The 27,517-nt window shown below is 44.0% G+C and overlaps 2 protein-coding genes across 21 annotated transcripts in view; one reads left to right on the top strand and one right to left on the bottom strand.

Moving 5' to 3' along the window:
- The window catches only part of LOC147795904 (uncharacterized), a 79,573-nt gene extending 67,079 nt beyond the window's left edge, over window positions 1-12,494 (top strand). For 5 of the 6 annotated variants that reach the window (XM_087130486.1, XM_087130490.1, XM_087130488.1 and 2 more), the window contains 3 exons: window positions 1,295-1,525; window positions 9,207-9,324; window positions 10,665-12,494. In XM_087130486.1, the coding sequence (XP_086986612.1) occupies window positions 1,295-1,525; window positions 9,207-9,324; window positions 10,665-10,704 (389 nt within the window). In that variant the 3' untranslated portion in view covers window positions 10,705-12,494. The remainder of the gene's footprint in view (window positions 1-1,294; window positions 1,526-9,206; window positions 9,325-10,664) is intronic. The other variant, XR_015423468.1, reaches the window with a different exon arrangement.
- The window catches only part of LOC110975002 (liprin-alpha-2-like), a 135,660-nt gene that overhangs the window by 66,044 nt on the left and 42,099 nt on the right, over window positions 1-27,517 (bottom strand). Inside the window, exons 1-2 of one of the 15 annotated variants that reach the window (XM_087130479.1) lie at window positions 23,455-23,695; window positions 18,381-19,932 (exon numbers count right to left, since the gene is read on the bottom strand). The exons of 11 other annotated variants lie outside the window; for them this stretch is intronic. In XM_087130479.1, the coding sequence (XP_086986605.1) occupies window positions 18,381-18,416 (36 nt within the window). In that variant the 5' untranslated portion in view covers window positions 18,417-19,932; window positions 23,455-23,695. Of the gene's footprint in view, window positions 1-18,380; window positions 20,400-21,205; window positions 21,875-23,454; window positions 23,696-27,517 lie in introns of those variants that run through there. 3 more of the 15 variants (XM_087130481.1, XM_087130478.1, XM_087130477.1) reach the window with 3 other exon arrangements.

The raw sequence follows: 27,517 nt of genomic DNA, 5'->3' as shown, positions 1-27,517 counted from the left end.
CGATGCCGATTTCAAAGGTCCAGAGAGCTCATGCTTGTGTGTCAAGCGTACGGCAGACTCCTGATGCACTTTTGCTATCAATTAATCGGTTCAAGTATATGGCGTTGCGGTTTATCATTTGATTAGGTCACACTGATGCTTGAAGCGTGACTTGCCATGTCACGGACCTAATTAGACGGGTACACACAGGTGTGATGCTGCCAGCCAGAAGCTCCACAATGAATTACGCGATGGAGATCAAGGGAATGCTGAACTCGTAAAGCTCAAGAGAAGCAAAAAAGTACAATGGGATGAACCCAAGCAGCCCCAGTGCCTCCTAGATTCGGTAGCAAAAATAAAGCGACATTACTAACAAGGCGCCACGAACACACACATACCTGTTTTACATACAAAGTGTGGACATTCCTTTGTTCTCCTGTGGTTAAGGAAACTTGAGGAAAATGCTTCTTTTTCTCCAACTAGGATAACTCCTTTGAGCGGGATTTTTGACGGTGATTTCCTCTTCATTTTGCCACTGAGAACCTTGACCCCAAAATGCCTCTGTAACTGTTTTTCAGAGCGGGCAAAGCATTGTGTGGACGTGAGAAAGTCCACACAATGCATCCCACCCTACATTATGTGGACTTCTTTTGTGCAGAGGTCCACACTATGTATGCCATGCCTGCACACTTGTTCTGTTAAAAACTATACAGGAACCGCTAACATGCTGAAACACAGATGTTGTGGGAAATATTTCTGTCCCCACAACTGTTCCCCTTGACCAAAGAAAAAGCCACGCCTGGACGCCATAACGTCCTGGGCACACTCACCCCCAGATTCCATACACTGTCAAGTTTCAAGTGCATTTGGGCGTTTCAGCAACCCTGAACAAACATGTGACCTGTGCACGAATGTTCTGCCACCTCAATGAAATGACTTCTGAAGCCGCAGCTGAATAACTAGGCTACGGCTAGGAGCAATGCATCGGTTTCTGGAAGCCACAAGCTAGCCAAAACGTAGCCACTTCCCAAATGACACAAAACACAGTAAAGCCAGTGTTTCCCGTTATAAACTTCGGCAGTGTTTCAACCCCAGTGAAAAGGCTCGTGAGCTTAAACTTGAATAGTTTGAATGAAACAGTAAACACTTAACCCTAACACTCCTCAATCCTCCAACAGGTGAAGGATTGAGGAGTGTTTTAATGTTCAAGCAAAGTTGCTATTCCCGTTTCTGCAGTCAAAAATGGAAGGAATAACAGTTTCAGTGTTGACAAACTTGACATTCAAATGGGACACTGATACATGTTTCAAAACAGAACTCACGCTCTGGTCTGAATCCAGCGACAACCTCCGCACTGATACACATCAAGAACAGACTGTGGAATGCTCAAGGCATAGCAAAAATGTAAAAGCCATCAAGGAAATATATGCGCCATCACCAGATTCATCCACACTGCTCCACCTGTTCTCCCTAACCCTAAACCCAGACCACAAGGCCATCGATATCCCTGAGATTGGTGGGTTAACCCACCTCAGAAATTACCTGGGTAAGTGGCATTTTGAGGCAGTTAACCCCGAGAATTTCTAAACCTGAGAAGTGCAGTGTGAACGCTCCCATTTACCCGGGTAATCTCAGTTAAATTTTTCGATAACCCTGAGACAACCCGGGTAACAGCGTGGTGTGGAACCTGCTTTGGTTTACCACACAGAGTGACAATACACATATGCAAACCAGATCGAGGTATGTGCAACTCCATAAAATGAATTACCTCAAGTAGGGGGGGGGTTACTTGTGTCTTCCTACCATAACAATCACTGCAATAGTGTGTAACAAATATGTTTGTGAGCCAATAATATAAATTTATCCTGACACAAAGTCCAATAAACAATAGTAACCGTAGTCCTGATATTATTCATTCAGTGTACATATACAACGTTAATAAATTTCCACAATGCAAACGTACTGGCATGCCAGCCTTCTTGCTGAACTTGAAGGAATTGGGAAAACAGGACAGGTACAATGTGTGGCCGTGTCTGAATTACTTGGCTACAACCTACCTATTTGGCACGAGTCTATGGTAGTGGCTGCAGCCAGTTTTCCATAGAGTCATGTGTAATTTCAAGCCACAGCCGAGTGATTCGGACGTGGCCTACATGCACATGTGTGCAAGCTGTTACAAACACAGGACAATACACACGTACTGCTATGTACTGTATTAAGTCTGTACAGTGTACGTACATGTACGAACCAGGATTTCTTTCAATGATGGAAGCGAACGTTTATGATTCACTCCAGAACAATCGTCCAAATTGCCTTTCATACTGCCTTTTTACTTACGCTCTGTTAAAAATGCTGAACATATAGGGGGGTGGTCCTAATTGCCTTTCAATAGCCAAGGCCAACGCAGCATTCTGCCTGTCACTTAATGGCGCTACTGGAAAAAAACATGGGCAGTTTAATTAATGGAAGCAGGAACGAGAAATGTCAGAAACAATACAGATACAATGTACGAGACAACACCAAAAAAAATCCGGGTGAAATCTTGGCAATATGCCAGTGACGAAAACTGGATAAATTTGACTGAGGCAGTGTGCATTTCAAATATGGGGGTGGGATTGAATGAAAGTAAGATGTAAATTAAAAAATCAACAAGACCTTTGTACTGTGCTTTACTCTGTGCATTTTGTACATTTGCAGGTTTGTTTTTTTTCTACAGCACTTTTTTTCTTAGGGAGGGGGCTGCACATTAAGAGTTGAATGCTGGCAAATTTTATAGATGCACTACAGCTATAACAATGTACATGTATCTAGACTATAACGATGCATGCATCGTAGCTCTGACTGGAAGGCGAACATGCATGCTGGGGTGGAGACTAACCACTCAATGTGCACCACGATCCAGGTCCCGGAGAAAAAAGTGGGGCATGTCAAACAGTGCCACTCACGCACCCATGATAGGATGGGCAAGATTCATCGATGGGAAGACGTCGGAGAATACTGACAACAAAATTTTATTTCTGAATCCCAACATCATTGGTTCAGGATGTCAAATACTCGGCATGACAGGTGTACAAGAACATGCACCTCGAGACAGTGGGTTTCAAACCAAAGATAGTTGGGCCGAATCGCCTATCTCAGAGTCTGGTCTGCACTTCGGACAGCTGCCAAGGCTTGGCAATACGCCAGCCCAAAGCACAAACACAGACTCGGGAAAATCCGATTGTTGGGGGAAAAACAATTTTTCTTTCTGGAGTGCGACGAAGTGGATAGGATTCAGTGCCGCAGATCAATTGGCCACAAAGTCTCGAGCCGAGGATTTTTCCAGGAATTATCAGGGTCACTGACACGGACATCCTGAACGCTGGACACCTGTTCATCGTAACTGCCGAAAGAATCAATTTGTGTGCATCTGTGTTCCAGTGTCTGGGCATTACCTCTTGACCGACTACATGTACATGCATTTCCAAACCTGTTTGCTGCAAAATCTACATGTATGTACATGTACAAGTCCATACATGTACTTTGATGAAGAGAGTTGATTCAAAGCCCAGCAGTATTGCGTGCAATACACTGTATACCTCAATCTCTCGCACCGTGCAAAAGAAAACTGCTCAATGTCAAAGAGGCGAGAGTTGGTTGGCATGCTGTCTTCAGAATACCTGGAAACAATCGGCTGTTGACACTTGTCCGTCATCAACAAAGTCTGCAACAGACAATGTCGCCTATCAAGTCTGTTTCATCTTCAACTTCGGCAGCAGGCGCTCGCGACAACTGTGCCATCTACGGCTGCAGCAGAAGATGCCCCTCCCTCCCACAGTCCATCGGTGCAGTCCTCGCTTCCGACTCTGATTGGATCAAAGACTAGCAAAATTAGGTAATAAAGTTACGTGCTCCTCCAAGCGCGATCATCTTGTTCCTCTATTCATTTCTTTGATTATTTTTGTCTTCTTTTTTTTCTCCTGTGACTGTCTGTCCTGCAGATGTAGCCAGGGAGATGCCAACTGGTTTAATGAATTATCAAGGTCAAGAGCAGACGTCAATACTGTCTGTACGGTTGTCTGTGTGTGTGCGTGTGTAGGCGTTTGCCAGGTGAAGCGTTACAACAGATGCCGAGCGATGTCTCGGATCTTGGATGACAGGCTCAGACAAAAACACAGGATGCAACTATCGATTACACCTGGACTTAATTGATATTGTCGGTTGGCAATTAAGCCCGGTTGCAACATAAAAATATCAATGCCTGACATTTCCCGCTCTTTCTACGATTTACAGATACTTTTCCCTGGAACAGGATTTCATATGATAGACTAAGGCCGTGTCCGAAACGGGCTTTCAAGGCTACGGCTAGGTCTATTGTCTACGCATCTCCGCACATTTCCAATGGAGGGAAGACCTAGACCTAGCTCTGGACAACAGATTCGGATGCAGCCTAAGTTTGCCCACAGCCACGACTCAGGCTGCATCCGAATCCGTTGTCTAGAGCTAGGTCTACCGTAGGTCTTTACTCCATTGAAAGTGTGCGGAGACGGGCAGACAATAGACCTAGCCGTAGCTCTGGAAGCCCGTTTCGGACACGGCCTAACTCTGCCACAAAGTCACAACACCCCAAAAACCTGCTACTGGTACACGTATATCCTTTATCGTATGTACCGCTACATGTATGAAGGCAAAGTTATTTCATCTTCCCTGCAAAATCCTCTGTCACCGGTACCTGCTCTGCCACAAAGTTCCCAAACAAACACTGTACCTCCTCCTTATCCCCCTTTCCAGGGAGTAACCCGCCAAAAATCTTCCTTTTCCCAAGGCTGGCTTATAAAATATATACACTGTACCCCTTCCCAATGTAACTTCTCATTGCAGGTGGGCCCAGGTGTCACAGGCCCTGCAATATTTATGGACTCCACGGTCGACTGGAATCAAATGGCAAGGACGATGAGAGATGAACGCATGAGGATGTACAGGTGCAGGGAGGTGTGAATGCCACCCCTCCCCCATACACAGGGGCATCGGTGGGGTGGAGCCATGGGACACAAAGGGGGATACTGACCCTTTGAAATGTTCCCTATTGAACGTCCTAAATGTCCTAAACATCCACTGTCTTACTGCTCCCAGCTCACAAGCCTTAATGGGAGAGTTTGAGACACTTGGTGTCAGCGAACATTCTGGTCCTTTTTACCAGTTCGGAGCATGCATGCATAGTTTTGGGCCTGCGTGCATAGTTCCGAGCATGTGCAATACCTTGAAAAAGGACCGGCATGTCTGCTGCCACCAGCATCTCGAAGTCTCCCATTGCTGCCTCAAAACGAGGCTAATGTCCCGCAGAAATGCCACATTTAAAATGCAGTAAATGGCAGTTTGTCGAGACATGAGTTTGCTGCGATCTGCAATCACCACTCAACATTGTACCAGAACAAGGAGCAAAAAACTTAAATATATGTTGGATCACCATCTGTATGTCTCTGTCCTTAAGCAATCCACTTTACCGCAATTTCCTTGATCGCCCTTTAAAGAGGCGGACAGCTTGGAGCTGTTGACTAATACTCCGACGTACTGTACTCAACATTGCTTTGATAGTCATGGCCCAAATACGCAAATAATTGGTGCGTAAGCGCATGGTATTAGCCCAAGGAGAATGATCAAATATTAAATGCGGGTCCAATAACCTCTCTCTAGAGTCTCTCTAGCATCAGGAGGCCTGGTTGCACAGAATAGGCATGCATCGGTAGATGTACGATATACTTCAGTACAGCCCAGACATCTCAAAAATTAAACACGCCCCTGAAAGGAAATACTTCACCGATGTTGAAACCAGGCATGAATGCCAAGAAATTTCCAAGCAGTGAAATACACCATCATTAGACTCCTCACCCTAAAGTTGGATCCAGACTAGGGAGGGGAAAAATGAATAAATAACATCAAGGATTAGCGTTATCTGCAGAAATTTGAGCTGGAACGACAATGCCAGCTGGCGGGCTTCCGTCACAGATTTCTCCGGGATTACCATTCTCCTGTTGTGGTACTCGCCGTTCATCGGTGACGTAGAAACGGGGGAGTTCACATGACAATCATAAACACTGCAGAGCAAGTTGAGAGATTCCAATTGGTTGACAGGTGGGAGATGTTTAAAAACTTGTCTACGACTGGTGAAAAAGCTTGTGTAGTCCCCCCCCCCACTGCTCGAGAAAGGTGGCTGCCGACGTCACAGGCTCGCACCTGTTCTTGGGAAGAGGCAAGGTAGAAATTGAAGCATTCCATCTTCTTCAGAATGGCCCCAATGCGCACCCGAACCAATTCAAATAAGGAGGTGAAAACTAATGTGTGGAAACATCACACTGACACCAAATAGCTTTGCCAATATACAGGCACGAAACAAGCTTGTGGAAAGATCTACCGTCGTTGTTACAAAATAAGGACTACACAGGTGTTGAAATAGAATTCTGTATAGCTATGCGGGCCAAAATGTTACGAAGGGCAACATTTTTGTAGCAAGGCCCTGACTAACAAGACTAGTACCCAGACACTCTACATTATATACCCACTCAAAAATGGCAGATACTGGGACAGTAAACTGGTTCCGTACTATTAGTTTAATCCAAATTGGATCATTCTCCCTCAACAAGCAACGCAACAAAGTAGACAATGTTCTGCTACAGACCTGAGTAGTCACTGATTTAATTCACATTGCAATGACGTTGTGAGTGTAGACCTTTAACAAAAACGAAATAACCACAAACACAAAGTATACAAACATATCTTGAGCACAGTGCATTTACGTCACACCTGTGCAAGTACGGGCATCATCCGTTTGGATGGGCCTGTTTTGGGCCCACGGTAATTGCTGGTGCAATTAGTCGGCGAGGTGATTAATTCTGTCACAAGTGCTTGCACGAAATTGAAACAAAGCCCTTATAACAATTGTCGGTCATGCCTTGGAAATGGCAGCCCGCTTAGAAGGGCTGTGTTGAAGATTATTGTTTTCCATACTCAAATATTCGAATGCAAAACTCATGAAAACAAGGAGAATTTCCTTTTCTAAATGAGAAAAATCTCACTATGGAGGCTTGAAAGCAGCTGATACGCCACACAGTCCAATATAGAATCCATCCTAGAACATGGAAATAACATTAACAGAAAATTCTAACGTGTCAAGATAGTTCCTTTGTAATAATGACGTATTGAGACAAACTTTGTGGAAATAAAATGTGATAAAACCTTCATGACAATATTTCAAATGAAATAAAAGTAAGAAGCTGACTATAATATATCATTGTATATTTGTATTGCAACTGATTTTGTCTGTGGTCTGATCATCTACTATCTGCTGGCCGGTACAACCAAATATTCGATAGAATTGAAGGTCAAATATTCAAATTGTCAATCATTCAAATTGACTCAGTCCTACGGCAAAGTGGCCAATTAAGCCTAATTTTTATTGAGCTACAAACGTGAAATGTACCCTTGCTCCCTCTACACCAAAATCATTTTTAAACCTACATGTCCCTGAGCATAATAATGTGAATGATAAGAAACTGACGCCGTAATTTTCTGAAAGGACGGCCACCTTATCGGAAATTTCATCGCCAAACTTGAAACACTCAATGTGCAAACCACACAGCCAGTAGTGGAACTTCTGATCATTCAAAGTGGCCAAACATCTCTTTCATCAAAAAGCAGATACCTATCACGAAGGAAATCACACCAGATCGTGCTCTTAAGACAAACTGAGCTGGCATGGTGTGCACTCCAGAGATGGAGGTCACACTGACCAATTTGCTCCATTCTGGTATTAAAATTAAACGTACAATTTCTTGCATCATTTGTCTCAAAGCCGGCTAGATACAAGTCATTATGAAATCACTAGACAATTTACATGTAGTTGGTAACCAGTCTTCAATTAGCAACCATCTACCAGTACAAATACAAGTAGCTCCAACTTGGATATTTGTGTTGGGACTGAGCCAACTGCAATATCCATTTGAAGTGCTAAGTGAAACAGAGCTGGGAACCGGTGAACACTAATCATAAACCACATACACATCGTTAAGCTGGTAATCGACTGGCTTTGCACTAAAAGGTCCACAATAGTGCACAGAAAATTCTCAGTCTTATACTCCTGATAAATGCAACGTCGAGTTGTTTTTATCTAGAATGGTGTTCATCACGGACAAAAATGACTTTTTACTAAGGCACAATAAATCAGACTTTCTGATCAAAGACAAAGACCCAGACAGTCTACAAAGTCCACCTGAGAACCTTTCAGTCCGAAAATGGCATTTTAAGTCAGAGATGGAGTGCGACTTTCTTCCCACTCACTGGCAAGGGACCTCTTTCTGTTATTGAACCGTGTGCTTACACTCCAACACGTCTGTCCATAGACTCTGTCGATTAATCCCTCAATACAAGCAGGATAGTGGGTGGTAGACCGGCCGGGCAATTTCCTCGCAACAACAGAAGGGATTTTTTTCTTTGCTTTTCTTTTTCTGAGACTAGAAATTGTCAAAAATCCTTGAGGATTTACTTGCATTTTTGCAGCTTTGCCTGTCCGTGTTTTTTTTTATCTTCCAGAGTGTCAGATCCTGACACAGAATACCTGGCATTTAGACGACGGCTGCAGTTTGTCCGTGCTGGTTAATGTTAGAATGCGCACAAATAAACCACTTAAAATCTCAGTGCCTTGTAATGCATGCCATTAATACTCAAAGATGCCACTGACTTTAATATTCAACTGCTACGGGTATCCAGCCCAGCTATTCATTGTTTGCACTGCCGAGTGCCTGTGGGAAAGAAACAGGTTGCATGGGAATCGAACCCGCGACCTTTTCCTCACCGGTCCTTGCTATCAACTTCAATAAGGAAAGCCTTTCTAAAACAGCGGCTACTGATATACATTGTAATTAGCATTACTGTCAACAACTCCATTTGGAAACCAATCCAAATGCGCCTTTTAGGAAGAGGAATTTTAAAAACCACGAGCACCATGCACGACCTCCTGTGGGCCACACACTTCAAGGTTGTCTTACATTTTTTGGGCCAGAAGGTTTTTGCAACCTTTGGTCCTTTCGCTCCTTCAGAAAAGAAAACCTTTATTTTTTCGAGATTTTTTTTTTTTAATTAACAGAACAGATACACATATCGAAATGATCAATAGATCAATCGGTTATAAACTGAGTGACCAAAGTTTTCTTGAAGGTTTAAAGTGAATAAAGGTTGGCTTCATTTTGCCGTAGATTTTCAGCCCTCGCGGGCCCTGTATGGTGTCTTCCTGCCAAAAGTGTGCCATTATCACACTGTACAAGTTTCAAGTTGCTGTCCACCGGTACCGACCGTTACTTTTCAAGAGCAAAGGTAAGGAGCACATTTTGGTCATTATTGCGAGGACAGTCATTATGCAAAAAGACCATTAAGTCCTTAAATGTACAAAAAACCTCTTGTTGGGACCACAATGTGCAAGATGAATACCCTTGCCGCTGTTGATTTTGAATTTATTGGCGGTGATCAATCTTGAGCAACGCGACGCTCGACCCGCGCGATCAAATCACGGCCACTCCACCTCCATCCATCTCGAGAACGATGCGAAGGTGTGAAGCGGGCGAGTCATTCCGGGGGCAGGAGGGCCTGTGATCGGGACAGACAGACTCCAAAGGGCTCAAGGGGCTAAGCCAAGCTTCTCCCCGGGGGGAGGACAGGGAATCCTAGGTGATCAGGCTTCATCAGCCCAAAAGTGTCAGGGATACAGGGGAGAGGGAAGGTTGGGTGGGGTTGACTCTTGGGATGGGAGTCCGGGTTGGCAATGAGGGTCTTCAGATGAGAGGAAAAGGGGGAGTTGCAGCTCCTAAAATTATTGAAGTACAAACTGCTTCCTAGGATCTTTTTGTCATAGATCAATTAACCCTGCTAAGCAGAAAATGTTGAATGTGCAAGTACGGTACTGTGAAAACGTGACAATGAATCAAAACTTCTGCGCTAAGCAAAAAAAGCTAAAAACAAGCAATCAAAGATGTACACAGTCTAGGCACCCTGGGTGGTAACCTGCGTTAATAAGCAACTATTTCCTGTCCTTTAAATTGCAAACTGTTCTATTAAACTGGCCAAGTTTGGGGTACTACGATGCACTTAAAAGGGTAGCTGCAATGAACTTTTCTTGGACGCAATGTTCCTGGAACTTAAGACTCTTCTTCAATGTATGAAAATTATTTGACGTCTGTTCCTGGTTAAATGTACTGAAGACATGCCATATCAAAACATCAATTTGTCCATGCTTTGCTGGATGACTGTGGGTGCTATTGCTGTGACATCACAGGGGGAGGATATGGTTTACTGCCAAGGCTTCATTGTTAAATTTTGGAACTCTGAATTTACTCACTGAAAACACATTTGATAGAGGGTTACTGGCTTGTTTATTCTTTCCAAGGATGGAATTTGCCTGGGGGAGATGTTAGTTAATTTTTTGGATTTATATAACACTTTATACTCAGTGTTACTTGTGTTGGCTTGTTTATTGCTACTGGTGTGGAAACAAACTAGTACTTATATGCAATGAATTATCCCCTCTCATAAAAAAAAAATTTCGGCCAGCACAATCATGTAGCAGTTCTTTGTCCACAAACCAAGGCAAGGCCTCCTCTGGTCAGACTGATGTTCCAGAATTGATCTGGCGACATGGTTTGTTTTTTGTTTTCCTCCAGGGATTGTGCACACCCACACGTTGTCGAGTCATGGGACTAGACCAGCTTTGATTTGATTTTAAGCTGACAACAAACAACTTTGTATCCATAGTCTGCTATCATTGTACAACATTGATCTTGTCGGGATCTATCGCCCTGAGTAAAAGATGGAGCCGCATGCTAAAATGTTGAGGCAATGCGGCACTGAAGGGAGCTGATGTAGTACTCTCAAAGAAAAGAGAAAGACTTATGAGCATGTTTAAAATCGAAGCGCACGCTGACTAAAGATGAAACACTGTTTTTTGGGCCTAACATCAAGGTTTTCTTCCCAGGATGAAATCACAGTTTTGATCATGAATACGGAAATCTCATTCGCATAAAAACCAAAACGGCAGCAAAATACCTTGTAAAATAATGAAACAACCATTGACAATAATGGTTATACTGAGATGCAAATGTGAATTTCAAATGCAGCATTAAAAAAAGGAGTGATTCCTTTAAGACTAATTACTTTCACTTTTACAGAGCTGCATTGGATATGGCAAAGTAAAAAATCTAGTTTTCGAAATATTCTTAGGGAGATCTGTAACAAATTCATCCCATTACCTCAACAATAACAGCAACGTGTGCTTACAAAAAAGAAAATGAATGTTTTATTTTGTCACAAATGATATTCAACAGAAAGACCTCAAGGCCTGTTTTTAACATTTTAATTATGCCTTGAAAAATTTCTCCTGCTAAAAATCTATCTTGAAACACCCAGATTCTGCAAACTTTGTACTGATACAAAACATGTCATTTCTTGCTGACCTGGTCCTTTTTTTGGCGGGGGGGGTTGTTTTGTAATTCTGGGGGTTTCTCCTTCCTATCAACTGCAAAGAATTACAAGAATTTCGAAGCATGCCAACGAACGATGAATTTTCCCTCCATAAAAAAATTAATAACACTGGACTTCTCTGTCATAATGCCTGGCCCACAAATTATCCATGACCACTGCGATGTGAAATCATCATCAAATGAATAAACGCCAAACAAACGTCACCCAGTTAGGCAATACATAAATTTGTGATGTTCCCTGAGGCTAGCAATGATGAACATTGTTGTTATGAGCGCGCACACCTCCATGTGAATTGTTGACATGGATGCAGGCACACCAGCACACAATAGATCCGCTCTCGGGCGAGGTGCCATCTTCACACCATTCGTCACGTCTCGGGGATCGCTGTGCACACAAGACCCCTCCCCCATACACATCAACCTGACACAATGGCTCGGCTAAGTTTCATTTCTGTCTCTCTCTCTCTTTCTCCCGTGGGGATCCATTTCGGGGCAATTCCAAGACGGTCCCTGATGAAAAATAAATCCGGCTGCGAAATCATTTGACAAGGGGGACTGATCGGCAGGGATGATGCCATTATGTCAAGGGTGTTATCAACACAAAAAGACCATTAAAGGGACACCCTCTGTTCCCGCTACCCAAAGTACAAGTACATGTGTGATCACAAATTGCAGAGTTTTTTTGAATTTGAAGTCATTCAAGCCTACAGAAAAAAGCACATGTACAGGTGCATATGTACATGTACACTGCAGAGGTGCATCTACTCTCGTATCCGCACCGTATACATGTACTGTACATCGATCCAGTCACTATCAACTACTGTACATTGTACATGCAGTATACGATATGTTCAATGAGCCATGCTGAAATTGGTTGGCTATGGCCAGGACATGAACACGTAAACCTATGGAACTAATGGAAGCCGCAAGCAAATGGCTGTGACTGTTTCCCCTCGACGTATGCGATATCACCAGCTATGGAAATTCAGACAAATGGAGGGGAACATTCTCAATGGCAGCCTCCTTAAAATCTGCCATTTAATGGCCCGAAGGCCACTTTCACCAAATGGTTAATAATGTCGCACATTAAACCTGCCATAACACAAATGTGATTGGGCTCTACAAAGTACATGTACACCCACATTGGATAATGTGCACGTACTAACTATGCGTGTCACAGCAACTACCCGAGTACATGTATGCCGAGGTACCGTACGCGTTAATGAGCCCTGTGGGCTTGTGATCAAGACAATATAAATCACCGCTCTCAACTGCCAGCCGGTTTCCCCTCAGCGGGAGTAAACAGCAATAACTCGGGATATTTGAAGGGGGGTCCTAACGCACTAACGACACATTATCACAAGTATCATATCTGCTTTCAAAATAAAATCCCATTTGGTTCGGGGGCAGCAGGGAGGGGGGGATGCGTGGGTAGGAAAATATGATCCCCAGCCAGGGTCCATCAGGAATCGCTTGTCTGTCATGCCGCTGGCGTTGAATGTGGCCATTTCAACCAAAGTAAACAGTGTGAAAGGTCTACCGGGGTTCGCCTCAATGCTTTGTGAAGGTTAATAAAGAGCACTTTTAATGCCATCAACATTTCCCTGGTGACCTTTTCAGATATCCATTCTCAAGAAGCCACAATTCATTGTTTTTTTAACACGAATTTGACTATTTTTTATACAAACAAGTAATTAGATGCAAAACCACAGAAACTTTGAAACCCCTTTCCCTGAATTAATTCCCCCCCCCGTCTGAAATTCCCTACATCCTAGAGCATCAAAGTACATATGAGCTGACAAGGCTTGGTACGATCAATGGGTGCATGTAAACCATAAACTGTTCTATATGTACATGCCTCCTTTATGATACACATCTCTGTCATTCCTTATTCAACAGAATACACAGTAAATGTACATGTGCGCAAAAAATCAAAATTAACTTTTCAGAATGAGTGGATTAACCAAGAGCTCCCAAAATGTTCATGTTCATGAATGGAAAGGTTTATTTTAATGCTCCTATGTACTTGCACATGTACGGTATGTACATGTGCACGCATGTATCGGTACATGTACATGTTCCTCGGAGTACCGATATGTACTCTACATGTACATGTACGTCATTCTAATAGTACATGTACTTCATTAGGTATTTGCGAATGGGGTTGTAAGGCCGTTATTTTCCCCAGTGAGTTTGTTTCAGTTTGCGTTTAATAGAAAGAGCAAGCCAAGCTCTTTGTTTTCATGTGTCACTCATTTGGGCATCCCAGTGAAAAACGAGCACGGTGTGGGTGAAAGATGTTGAGGGTTCTGATTGGTTCCCATAGAGCAGGATTGGTCGACAGGCCTTTAAACTCTCAAGTGGCTCTACGGTGACTTGCGACTCACTTTCACTGAGCGGTTCACGTTTTCGTAGAGAAGCTACTCTCGGTTTTGAATCATTGCCCCTCCGAGCATGCTACCGGTAGGCTAAGGCCCATGTGGAGAAATGCATGTACATACATGTACATACACCGACTTGTGCAACCATTTCCATCCCCAACGCACAGCCCCGTGCCATCAAACCTTTTGCTCACTGTACCGAGAAACGGAATAAAAATAATGGAAGGGTGGGATGAAGAAACAAACCGATCCAGTGAGTTCGGTTTGCCCTCCAGAAGAAAGTCAATACCAAGGGATGGATTCTTATTGATTTCAGGGGGCCATCTGTAATGGCATTTTGTAGTTGCGTTGCCTCGGTCAACAATTGCCGAGCTTATGATGTATCCAATTCACTGGAGAGCGAGAAATGAAAAGAAAGAAAGTAAAGAACCCACGCAGTCATCGTTGCGACCAAAGACAACGGCCGAAGGGTGGCCGAATTCAGCTGCAAACAACCGAAGACAGCAGGCTACGGCGGAGAGCTGTCAACCACCACGGAAGGATCTGAAGAGTTGTGCTTGTGGTAACCTGTGATATTTCCCAGCTGCCGGATTAAGGAGCTGATATAAATTACTGATGAGCAATTAAGCTGGCTCCACATGTATCAGGGCATTATTTTTTGGTGACATCAGCATAATTATGATAAATTTTCGTTACCAGAAGTTTCCCTTCTGAAGAGAAGAAAATTACATGTACGGTGCATGACAGGCTTGCCACCTCAAGGCTACGTACACGCACCTAATCCAAAGATTTAAACCAACTGGGCTATTTTGTGTTTCCTTCAGTTGTTATACTCATACAATAATCTCGATTTCTAGCAGGAAACCAAGGTTTCAACATCCAAGCCGCCACGGCTCAGAGACTTGAGACATCAGGCAAAGACGACATGTTTATGTCTTAAAGGTTTGGGTGAAATCCTAGAATGATACCCTGACGACAATCCAAACAATGTGGCCCAGCCACCCCCATCGTATGTACACCGTACACGTTGGCCTGGGTGGAAATCAAACCCGGTCCTACTCCTTGAAGTATTAAGATTCACGCAGAAATACATGTACACGTAACGCTGCGCTGTTCGTGAAACGTGAAAGTTTCCTCCAGGACTGACGAAGAGTTAACATCACCATCAAAGGAAGATAACAGGTGACTGCCGGCACACTGCGCGCCCAAACCTGCGGCAACCACGCTACAGGAATACTTGAAAACAGTGCCACCCGGTCGATTCAAACACGGTTTGCTAATCAGGTTGAGAAAGGTGGCTTCCTGAATCTGCAATCCATCAAGATTTGTCCTCTTGTCTGCCGCAGGGGAGGGAGGGAGAGAGGAAGGGGGCAAGACAATGACCGATCTCACTGTTCGGAATGTGCCCCGATAATTGCAGTCAATTGTTTGGCTTGGCTGCGGTAATGTCGTTATATGCCAAGGAGGGCAGGAGAGTTTACCGAGAGGCGTGCTCTGAAAGTGCAGTCTTGCCCTAACTATTTGATCCTGTTTTTACATGTGCCGTACGAGGCAGTGCAAACGTACACAAACCTGGAACTCTCAAGCAGTACACTCTGTCAAGTGCACTTCCATAAAAAGGTGGACATCGATAAGTGGGACAATGGTTGTGGGTACGTGTGGGTCATATCATAAAAGAGAAAGTTATGAATGTAGGGTACTGTACGACTTAGGCTGATTAAAAATATCCACTGTACATGTATGTGCTCATATAGTGCCTTGTTCACACAGGATTCAAGGTGCTTCATGATAACTACATGTACCCTCATTCACTGGGTCATGTTCGCTGCTTTTGACTTTTCACACGGCCCGATGACCACCTCCCAGTTCTACAACCTGAATAGCTTGATTCCCCTCCCCCCAGTTTTGCTTAATTTAAATAAAAACAAAGATAAAATATACTCCATCTTAAACTATTAGCTCTGTTATAACCTTATATCTCAGCCCCCTATGGAACAGCGGGGGGGGGCTTCAGCATCATGAGTTATTTAGGGGGTAAATTCCAGTCTGGTCCCCTCCTCCCAACAAACTCTCAGGTGTGTAATTGCTGGCAAATCTACAGTCCTGACTGCTTTCGCACATACTGTACATGTGCATCAGCAACCAGTGAAAATCAGCATTCAAATGAATTGCAGAGGATGTTCTCACTAGCCGTCCTACCCCTTGCTTGCACTTGTAATAACTGGGCCCTAAATAATTACCACACTTCCCCTCCCCTGCTCCGCCTTCAGCCCGTCCTTGAGAAGAAAAACCCATGCACTCTTCGATAATTCCAGCTAGCGCGTCCGTGCAGAGGAAATGATTGTCCAACCTGGTCCACTTAAAAAACACCCCAGCCGATTATTCGCCTAGCACAACCAAATTTTCCGAGCCGGTCCAATGTAAAAAAAAAACACAGCCTGTGTTTATCTTAAACGTTAGCGAATCAGATGTGCAATGCACGGGGGGGAGGACAGTAGAGAGATAGCACGGCCGAGGCAATCAATTGGCTAAATGTCACCATGCCCCCTGGCCACAGGGGCTACATTTGTACATCATTTTCAAAAGATTAAAAAAAAAATGGCAGCGGTGTTGTTATAGTTTGCCTTGACGGCCAGGGGGGTTTATTTTGGAATATTTTCTTTTTTCTTCATAGCTAGATTAATCGAGGAGCGAGGCATGAGCGCGTGTAGAACACATGCGCGATAGCAGTAATTTAATTAGGAATGCGGCAAATGCAATTGGTGATTGTCAAGTTGCGACCATTTTGATAATTCAATGGATAAAAAAAAAATGGCCTCCAACGCTGCAAGACACAATATTATCTTCCATCTACAAATACTTCCCTTATAAGAGTAATTCCAGAAATGAGTGGTCCATTTTTTTTGGTGTCCCTGTCACATCTGACACATGATATTGTAAGTTCAGAACACATTTTCTAATTTCCAAGAGTGACAAACTAACGCAAATTACAGGTACCTGCCAAATAATAGTTTGAAATCAATTCCATTGATATTTCCATGTCAAAAACCAAAAGTCAGATGTAACAAGGACACAAAGATGACACAGTTTTGGACCCCTAATTTCAGGAACTACCCAGAAATGTGTACATCGTATAATTATTTTTACTAGCTGAATTAAACCTTTTTCATAACAGTGAACAAAAGAAGCAATGTTTCTCAAATACCATTAAGAGAATCAATTCATTTCATCCTGACACATTTTTTTTTCAAATCTGAACTCCTATTTTGGGGAGGTGCAAGTAACCGATACCCAACTGAAAAATACGAGAGTACACTGCCCCAGTTCCTAGTGATATCACCCACAACTTTTCTTCGTAATTTCTGAATCAACCTCCCTCAAAACAAGGTACCAGCACAACATTCCGTTAATTTAACTACATGTACATATAGTTACCCATCAAAATGAAATACAAATGTTGTTTGCGTTGTTTACGAGTAAACACAAACACTGTTTTTGAAATATGTCTCCCAAATAACTTGTGTGTACATGTAGCACATGCTACTGAGCACAGTGCAGCAGTGGGGCAGGGGAACATCTATAATGGCCAAGCTATGCAACCAAAATAACTCGGCTGCAGCTTGAAATTACACATGACTCTCATAGACTTGTGTGTGACTTCAAGTCACAGCCAATTCAGTTGGCCGCAGCCATAGTCACGGGCCTTTGGATACCCGATCAGGTATCCGGTACAACTGAGTGAATTTTGCATTCAGATCCACAATGGTACACTTTGATAACCCACTGAAGTGGTTTTAAAACTTGCCACATATGAAAAGACAAGATATATGCACTGTGTGTTTGCCTAAGCAACTTTAAGTTGACAAAAGAAGCCGAAAGCAATGCAATAAATCTCGGCCGGTAACTGAAATGACTTCGGTTGGAAACTATCCGTTCCAAGAAAAACTTCCCTCTGCAAATGGGTCTAAATCCAGTCTTTCAAAGCAACGTAGAGTGCGTACACATGCATCCCTTGTGACCTTGTGAAAATAGGAAGCTTCAAACCGAGCAATGTGACCTCTGCGATATTGCCCAAACATTATTGATGTTATTGATTACGACGGCACGAAACAGGGGACAGCGTCTTCGGTAATTGTCCCTGGTATTTGGAAGACACAGGAGCAAGACACGTTATTCAATGTGCAAACGATTTTTGTCTGCTAAATATTTCCTAATTAAAAAGCAAGCTTGGTGTATCTATGTTGAGTTCTGCAGTGAGACACGTCTACACAGATAGTTAACGCAGTTACCATGCCAACTAATAGTTGCTATGCTCTATTTTCCTAAATCCTCCAAAAGCAGCAAAAGTTCTCAAAAGCAGCAAAAGTTCTCAAAAATTCTGAATGACCTCAGAGGGTTAATACCGTACCAGGTTAAGTTCACAGAAAGCAACACTGTAAAAGAAACTAAAGCTTGTAAAAAGTCCATCTAAATCTGAAATTGGAGACCAACAAAATTCAAAAATAATGCCATTTCTTACCCTACTTCTGGCAGCAGTACAAGTGCAGATTGACATCTTGTTGCTTCACCTTTGACCTTTGGGGCTACCATGCTTCGTATTCAAAATCCAAGAGCTCAGCTTTCATCTCCCCCCGCAGCAAGCAGAGCGAGTTGTGTACGTGTGTTTGTTTGTTTGGCTTTGGTCTCCTCCAATTCAATTAGTGTCAATGTACATGTACCTCCGCACAAAATGGCATTTGCACAAAAAATTACATGGCCGAGTGCCGTGGCAGACTCAAATGTCAAGCGGCCATTTTACGTTACCACATTTTTTTTCGGGCATCTCTCTCTTGTACTCCTGGTGTAAATATTTCCTGGAGTTTGACAAACAGCGAGCCTCCACGAAATGGCAATAATTTCCTCGTGTGCACGGCGAAACAGGATCGGGTTCCCTGACACCCAACACGCCCACTCCAAAAATTACCGAGAATTGTTTGACGTGTTGCAATCTTTTGTGCACATCTACATCTGAAGGTTGTTATCTCTCCAAGTTTAAAAGACACCATCTAAAGTGGTATTTTTCAAGGGAAACGAAAACTCAACTCGTCCTTCCCCCCAAAAAACCGTGGCTGTGGGTCAGCAAACCAGCTTGCACTCATCTGTCAAGAATGCCGAAACTTCTTCCAGAGATACCCTTATCTGCGGTGACCCTCGCAACTGTCAAAGACGATATATTTGGACGAGGGCCACCAAAAAAGGCAAGAAACAGTTCTCCTTCGCTGGCCAATGTTTACAGTCATTGTGGAATGCCTCCCATACTTGTGGACCTGACCGGCACTGGGCTGATGGCCTAGGTGAATGTTCCCAATGGCATCCAAGATTTATGACGTTATCAGGTACAATTTTACCGTACAATGAAACTGGCAAAATTGCCACACATGTCAGTTGCTCCTCACAGACAGGATGACTCAGATTTGGGAGCAATCTTTTTTCTCTCTTTTAAGTTTTTACTTTCTTTCCCCACGAGTCAGTCAAGCACTGTTGGCTGAGGGGGTTAAAAAGTCAGTTTCACTGGCTGCTCCAGCGGGAGTTGAACTTGGAGCTTTCCCCGTTACAAAAGTCCAGACCATTGTCACCAATTGGCAATGCTCAAATCCACTGGGGACTCTGGTGGGAACTGAACCTTGTCCCCCTCAGTTCATGGCGCCGTTAGACAATGAAGCATTTGCTTGCTCCACAAGGGTGGGCGGCTACAATTCTTGTTGATATGGAATGTTCCACGAGCAAACACTCGGGTGAAAATGAGCCACAAAGGGCTGTCTTGTTTTCCTTTAAAAAGAACTCTGGGCTCCGGCCTCAGAGGGAAGACCAATCATTCCCGTCCTAATGCGCACTCATCCCCCGCTGATAACTGTTCAACTTCGGTTACATTGTAACTGATGAGATTTATTTATAATGCTAGGTGGAAATGCATACACCATCGGCTGTGAAGACGGCGGACAACATTTCTCGTGGCTTGTATCAGGTGCCGAGGAGTTTTAAGCTCCGCTGAGATGCGCACGATATTCTTCGCTGCACTCGCTAGTTCTCTCCTGACGGATGAAAAAGGGGATCAAAGTCTGCCAACAATTCATGAATGGGTCTCGGGTAGCCGTAACTGAGATGTATTGCACCCAAAAAAAATCTTTTAACTTAATCAGCTGCCTACATAAGTATAAAGTTGAGACATTTGTGGCCAAAGAGAGGGGGGAAAATGTGTTAACCTGATCAACTGCCTACCCAAGCACAAACTGGAGTCTTCTGAAGCCACCAAAATGTGTTAACTTGATGACGGCTTAGGCAGCAGAAAATTGCACCATTGCCCAACACGGGGCCAATTTCAGAAAGCTGATTACGTAAGAACACACACATCTGCTTAGCATAAATGTAAATACATCGGTAATGCTTCAGTTGGTATTCTTAATTTTTCTGCTTAATATAAACCACTGCTGCTAAATAAATCAAATATCCAGAAACACCTTTTAAGCAGCTAGAAAAGATATATTAAAATGCCAGCCACAAACAGGGTTACCGGCTAGAATCGTATACCATGTATTACATGTATCTTTACAACTACTTTTGGTTGGTATTCTGCCTTCCTTTGTTTACTGTGCTAACTCGTTAAGCAGGATTTTGCATAATTTGTAATGCAACTTTTTAAATCTGCCAAAGTGGATATGTTTGAAGTCATTACAAGTTCAAATAACATTTTGAAAAGAATTATTTTGGCTAGTTTACGGGTATTCCAATTTTTTGAAGCCAGCAGATTGGCCAACTTTGGCTACAATAGAAGCAGCTCTGGAAACAAGTGATTAACAAGTGAGGAAAAAGGAAGAAAAACTTCAAAGTTCCGATCACAGGTTCTTGAGCTTCCATTAACACAAACAGCAAATCCCAACAGGGGAAAAAAGTGTGGGCTCATTGGCACGAAGGAGGTTGGAGACCGGTGAAGCTGATGGTCCAAATGCACGGTGACACTCAAGATAAATTCCACTACAGATGGCCTGCGTTATGCCCGATCACACACCAAAATAGTTTTGGATAGCTTGATGGCAGGTATTCGACACATGGAACCATCACACGCAGAACACTCTGGATGGAGAGAGACGGGCCACGAATAGCGTGAGCGATACAGCACGATTAGCCAATCAAGTGTTTTGTGGAGTGGTTTCCCGGTGGCAGCTAGCTCTCTAACTGACAGACAAAAAAAAAACCCTGTTGAATAAACAGTGGAAACGTAGACACTGAAGCACAAGAGCTATGTGTAAGTTTGACCAGTGCTCCTCGACGGCAGAAAACTGGACAACAGGGGTTGTGCAAACCCACTTTTAATGCCAGGGCCTTGTGTGAGATCTCCCAAGGGCAGGCCAGACAGCACAGTTGCTCTCAGTCATCACAGCCAGTTGAGTCCTGTTGGCACACTGTCATCGACGGGCAGGAACGTTTTCACACTTCTCAGAAGTGCATCTGATGCTTTGAACGGTCCAATGAGTAGCGTTGTCTGAAGGGTGCAGAAATGGCAACGGTTGATGCATTTTTAGTCGATACTTCTAAACCCAGCGATGCTCCAATGGAACATATGTCAACAGACACACAATCGTACCGAATATATATATATACTGGTATATACGGCAGCCCGGCATTAATCTAAAGGGTGAAACTGCCTTGCACCCGGCAGCGTCAAACACTCAGATGATTTAGGGCGCACCAATTACTGCCAGGGAAAAAAATTCCTTGGGCTGAATTCTTTGGGTGCACAAAGCGAAGACTGTATGGGAGCAGGCTCGCAGAGTCAATTTCGGCCTCCGCACCGAAGCCGTGGTGGAATTCTCGGCCAACGCTCCGCATCGAACGACGGGTCCCCCGGTGTGATTAATGTCCGATCGGCCCGGCCATATATCTTGATAGCATGATGGGAATAATAATCCATGTATCACATCAGAAACGCCGGCTTCAACACTGGCACGGAATTTCAAAATAAATCATGGCTCATTCTTCCCACCCATCCCACAAATCTCCCTTTCTTTACGTTTCTCTCGCCTCTGTCCCCATTTTCCGATTTCACGTTCTGGCTGTGTTTTTCACCCAATGAATTGGTGCCCTTGGTGCCTATAATTCTCCCTTGATTCCTCAGCTGGTAAAGTGCACTATGGCGCAACAGTCACACCCATGAAAACCTGTAAATTGGGTGAGTAACTTTCTACCGCGGACAAATCCCTCCAATTTTCTTGATCAAGAGTTTTGGCTTTTTTTTTCTATGAGGCAAAACGCCGTGATGAACAGTTTGATCAAATGCAGCTATAAACGACAGCGTCTGGAAGCTGTCTTCATCTTTGATTTCAAATCAATCACTCAGAACTAACAAAAAAAGAAGATGGATCCCCTCCTGAGGAAAACTCACACTTGTTGAAATGGGGTCTTAGGAGTACTTTTACCATGAGTAATACAACATCTTTTCCTCAGCGCCTTCGGAGAGGAATTACGTGCGACACGTAATTCAATCAGCTTGGAAAGAAAATGTTTCCACCGTCGCTAAGAGCCGGGGTCATTAAGAAACTGTCTTCCAGGGCTTCTGGAGCAAGATGAAGCAAGGTTACCAAACTGGGTTCGGGCCTGAATGCGTAATGACCGTGCCTGCAGCACATGCATGCGTCAGTCAGGCATCCTGCACTAAAACCACACCTGCGGCTGACTGCACATTTGTGCATTCGTCTCCTTGGGTTTTTTTTTCCCCTACCCGTCTTCCGTAATTTTCCGACACCATGCACTGAATTATCCCCACCTCAGAATGGGCCAGAGTACATATCAAAGAGGTTTACACGTATGTCCCCCCATTCCGTGTGACATTTCTCGCTGATTCTGTGCCAGCTGAATACAGAATCTTCCCTGTAATTCATGCCTACCCCCCGGGAGGCTCCCTTGACAAGCGACCACAGAACATGAATGGTTTCTGACAGCAAAACATCCGCAGACTTCAGCACAACAGGAAAGGGCTACAGCACCACCGCCTTCAATGAAAAAGAATCACCGGTGATCCCCTCTTCCGGTAAACATCCTGTTCGCCAGCATCCAAAATGAGTTTGAGATCAAGACGAGACGTTCCTCTTTTGTTTGGCTTGTTCGACATAAGCTACACTCCAGCTCGGTGATTTGCAGTCTTGTGCCAACTTTAAACAACAGAGTCACTCGAAGCATCCAGCCTCCAATCCACCCATGCAAGAATACAGGCTTTTACCTCGTGCCTTTATGTTTGCACTGTGCAGTCTATGCATGGATAGACATATGGCACACCGAGGCAGACTCTTCCCAAACCACAACAAATTCCTCGGATGTTTAGGCAGTGATGCAGGTCCCACTGCTTTTCAAAGTCCAAGTTTGAGAGTCCTCCCTCTTGGCATGACCAGACTTGACCCACTTCCAACACAAACTGGCAGGCCAAATCCAAGGGGGAAAATGAATGCCGACAACAACAAATATGCTGGTTACCAATTAAAACAGGAAACACCACACAAAAATGCATCAGCTATTTATATTTGCCGGGTACTCTGCAGTAAAACACAACCTTTTTTTTTTACCATAACAACCATGCAAGTTTTAAACAAATGCAGTATTTCTCAAAGTCATCCACAGCTGGCAAGTAGCAGACGTCAGATGCAAAACCATTCAGGCTGAGCCATCCATTTCTCTGACGATCATCCTCCACGCACTGGAGTTCCAAGCCGCTCACCTCACACTTGTACTAACCCGTGGATTACCGGCATAAATGTAATCCTCGTTGAAAAGACAGATGGGCAACCCCCATCTAAGCAGGCTTCAGCGGTTCACTTAGATTACCGACTGCTGCAAAAATGTACGCTCATCACCAGGGCCGTTTACACCGAGCCACTGCCCGAGTTTCAATTAATAACATGCAGTTGGTGTCGCAATGCCGGTACAATCACCACTGGCGGAGCAGTTACCATACCATGTTAATTGATTCCTCCCTTGATGATTCCCTTGATGATAAACAAAAAAAAGGGAGATTACCAGGCGGTTGAAGCTGCAGTGCTGAATACCAGACATTCCCAGGTTGGCAAACAGTTGCATACATGTACTGTGTATTGCTGAGCAGTTAGGAATACCGGTACCCTGCTTGTCCTTAATATCCCCTGTGCACAGATGGTCTTTTTGGACAGCATTAATTACATTTCTAGTCTTCCTGACATTGTAAGCAGCCGGTTTCCACGGGTGGTTGCCCGTTGAAGTGTGGCGAGTCAGGCTAGAGAGACAAGAGGGAAGAAATGATGCTATGTAACCGCGGATACGTCGGCTAGCTAATAATTCAAGAAAGAAAAAGAAGAAAAAAAAAACCTTGTTATGTCGTTGGGCCGTCACAAGACAGCATGTGCTCGATTACACACGGATGGTTTGGTGTTAATACTAACATGCGCCACGCTTGCCTGCGTTGTGGGCATGCAGGCGTCGACGTCCCACTCGCAGTACACAACGCCAACAAGCAATGTCAACGGTTGTCAACTGACGATCTCACAAAGGGTGTGTATACTTCAATGCCGGCATTCAGTGCCTGGTGCACCAGGGACGTGTAGTTAGACTTGCCTCAAGGCTGCTGTTTTTCAAAACCTTTCTCATACAAATCACATGCTGGAAACAGTTTCAGAGTGCTGCCAAGTTGACAAAATTTGCCAAATATAGAATGTACATGTACTGTACATGTCTATTTGCTTTTGCTAACAGGTTACCAGCCAAAAAGGTATGTACCAGTAACACAGTATGTATATTGTGACTGGTAGTCTGCCAAGTTTTGCTTTGAACTTGATGGCTCTAATAGCAGAATGACTGTATGTCATGGCACCAGTTGAGAATACCAATTAGGAGTTACCTGTTAACCCCTTCATGCCGGGATTCTTTTGACTGCGACTGCTGGGCTGTGGTATGCGCAGTAAGCAAAAACCCTATCCAGCAGCAGGTCCACATTGAAACCGCAGGTGCATGTTGAATAGAATGTACATGTATGTGTGGTATGCACTAATCCTCACACAGAGCCACAGCATTTGCTATCTCCTGGCTAGAAGGGGTTAAGCGGAACTCATGTTTTTAATGTTTACATGTACAATTCTCCGGGACTTCAGCTAAGCACTGAAAGACAAACCATTTTGGTTAGGAGCCTGTTTCCAGAGGGCATTCTCTGAAAAGGTCTAAAGAAGAATGTAGAACGGCATGTGGGACACAGAAATCCGTCTATGATCCAGCCATGAAACGAGGCTACCATGTCTACGACCCTCCGTCTCCAGCGTCAGTCACACAAACCCCCGGGGGGCGGGGGGTTTGGGAGAGAGCGCAGTGCACTCCGTAAACACCCTCTGGGGTCGGGGGGCCGACGCAGCACTCATAATCCCTTGGATTAAAATCCGCCCCAGCTTGTCTTTCCGAAATGCAAAACGTTTTTTCATTACCGGCCAAGAAGAAATGAGATTACAAAACGAACGGCGGGAACAGTGCCTGTGCCACGGCCCATATCTCGAAAGTGTCTTTAGTCATTTTGGGGGTGGAATGCTTAGAGCAACCTGGAGCAAGTTTGCGATCTAAATCACCAATGTTGTGAGGAGGAATTTCAATCACATATCAACTGATCTGTGGTGCAAAACAAGATTAATACACGGCACCGCCAGAACAAAGGGCAAAAGCGTACATAATGAATGTACTTCCACTCGTCCAGTATGCATTCATGTACCATAGTTAATTTACCGTTGTATATTTACACATATAAAAAGGAAATATTCAAGGACATGTAAGCAAGCACAATGGATCCCCTTTTGACATTTAACATGGCACAAAATTGTTTACTTTACAGTCAGCCTTTGCACCACATCTGTATTGCATTTTTGATCTAATTTCGCTTGTCCCAGTTTCTGCAATGATATTTCCATTTTGCTGACCCAATTTCGCTTCAACCCAGTGTTCTGTTTTACTTTTCAAAAATAATTGCTGGGGGCCGGACATTGTGGCATGCATTTTTGCATCGTGAGAACGATCTGGGGGAATGTTGGGCTCGGAGCAGGCATACCGGCAAGTCGAACGGATGAAAACTGTGCCGTTAATATGTAGGTCACTGGACGCTAAGCTAATTACGCGTCCAGACCTGACACGGTGGAAGGGACGGCCCAATCGCCCAGACACGGACGTGAATATTCATGGGAGCATTTCTCCCTAAATATGCAGAGTGCAGGAGACGCACCAGCCTGTGGCGTGTGAAGGGGTGTCTGAAATTGCGGGCCGGGGGGGGCTTCACACGTGTAGGCAGCCCCGTAAGCTTCCAAGAAAATTGAAATGACCTAAACTAGTTGGACATCTGCTGTGTGGAGCCTTTCTGAATCCTTCCATTGTGCAGGAGCCTATGGCACATTTTTTTTACATTAATTTTCAAGGAGCATCAAGCCCCATGTAAAGTAACAGTGGCTGGGCTCTGCCTTCTTCAATCCTGCAAAATAGTCTGAAATCTTCAAATGGATTCTAGTTAACCTGTTATATTAACCCTGACCCCCCCCCCAGGGTTGCTGGCCCTAACCTTTCCCATTCACACAAAGTTAAACACCCATATGGGACTTTGTGCACAGAGGCTGTTGGACTTAGTTTTTCTGAGGTATGCCAAACCCAATGCAAAAGCCAGCTATTATGGGCCTACCAGACCTATCCCCACAGAATGAAACACTTTACTACTGTTTAATTCTGAGTGGTTGGGGAAGGTTAGGGTTAATTACAAGTACCAGCATGACTCTTCCCCAAACTGAGGATGAGAAAGGTGGCCAGACTGCAGGGTACCGGTTCCAGTCAAATGTTGCCCCAACCTACCGTACATGCAAAGTAAGAGAGAATTCAATAGTAAATTGATATTGGAAGGACATCATCACTCAACGCACCATACAATTACACCTAAGACGTCCTCCTGCGTACATTCCACGTGAGTGTATGTCAATGACAACCCACGGTGCTGCGTATCATACCGTAGAAGACACGTCTATCATCAATAATTTTACACCATTGCTAAAAGGCATAGATGCATCACTTTCACGAGTGGGCACTTTGCATATAATACAACATCCTTACAACTTTAAGATTACCATATACAGTTCAGATATCCCTAAAAAAAAGTGCCTTTAAAAATGGGCCATGTTTCAAATTCACATGCAGGTAGCTTTTGAACAGGGATGAAGCCCCTTATCTAATGTCTTCCTTCAGTAATCCCAGCACATTTTGCTTTTTTAAATGTATCTTCCAAAGTGGGCATTTTGCCTTAAGGGCTATATCTTTTCACTCTCCCCCCCAAAAAAACATGGCCTAGCTCAATGCACCTCTTAAAAGGGGTTGGAGACCTTCGAGGCGAACAATTTTTCTACTTCTTGTAAGACTGCACATAATATGTTTATGCCTTGAATTGGTCATTTTAAAAAGTCACCAAATTAATTTGATACGTGCAATTTCTAAGCATACTGCAAAGTGGGTTTCATGTTCTCAGATCCATCTGCATCTCTGAAATACAAAACCTGACCCGTGGAGTTCTCCCGCACGCAAGCTTCCAAAAGCCTAACCACTGCACTATCTAACACCAGAGGCTCTGCTTCAAATGTTATAAAAGGTATC

This window comes from Acanthaster planci, linkage group LG20, assembly GCF_054643075.1.
Source record: "Acanthaster planci isolate LZ-2023a linkage group LG20, COTS_SCS, whole genome shotgun sequence".
Classification (NCBI taxonomy): Eukaryota; Metazoa; Echinodermata; class Asteroidea; order Valvatida; family Acanthasteridae; genus Acanthaster; species Acanthaster planci.
Note: the sequence above shows the minus strand (reverse complement) of the source record. Positions and strands in the feature narration are given on the sequence as shown.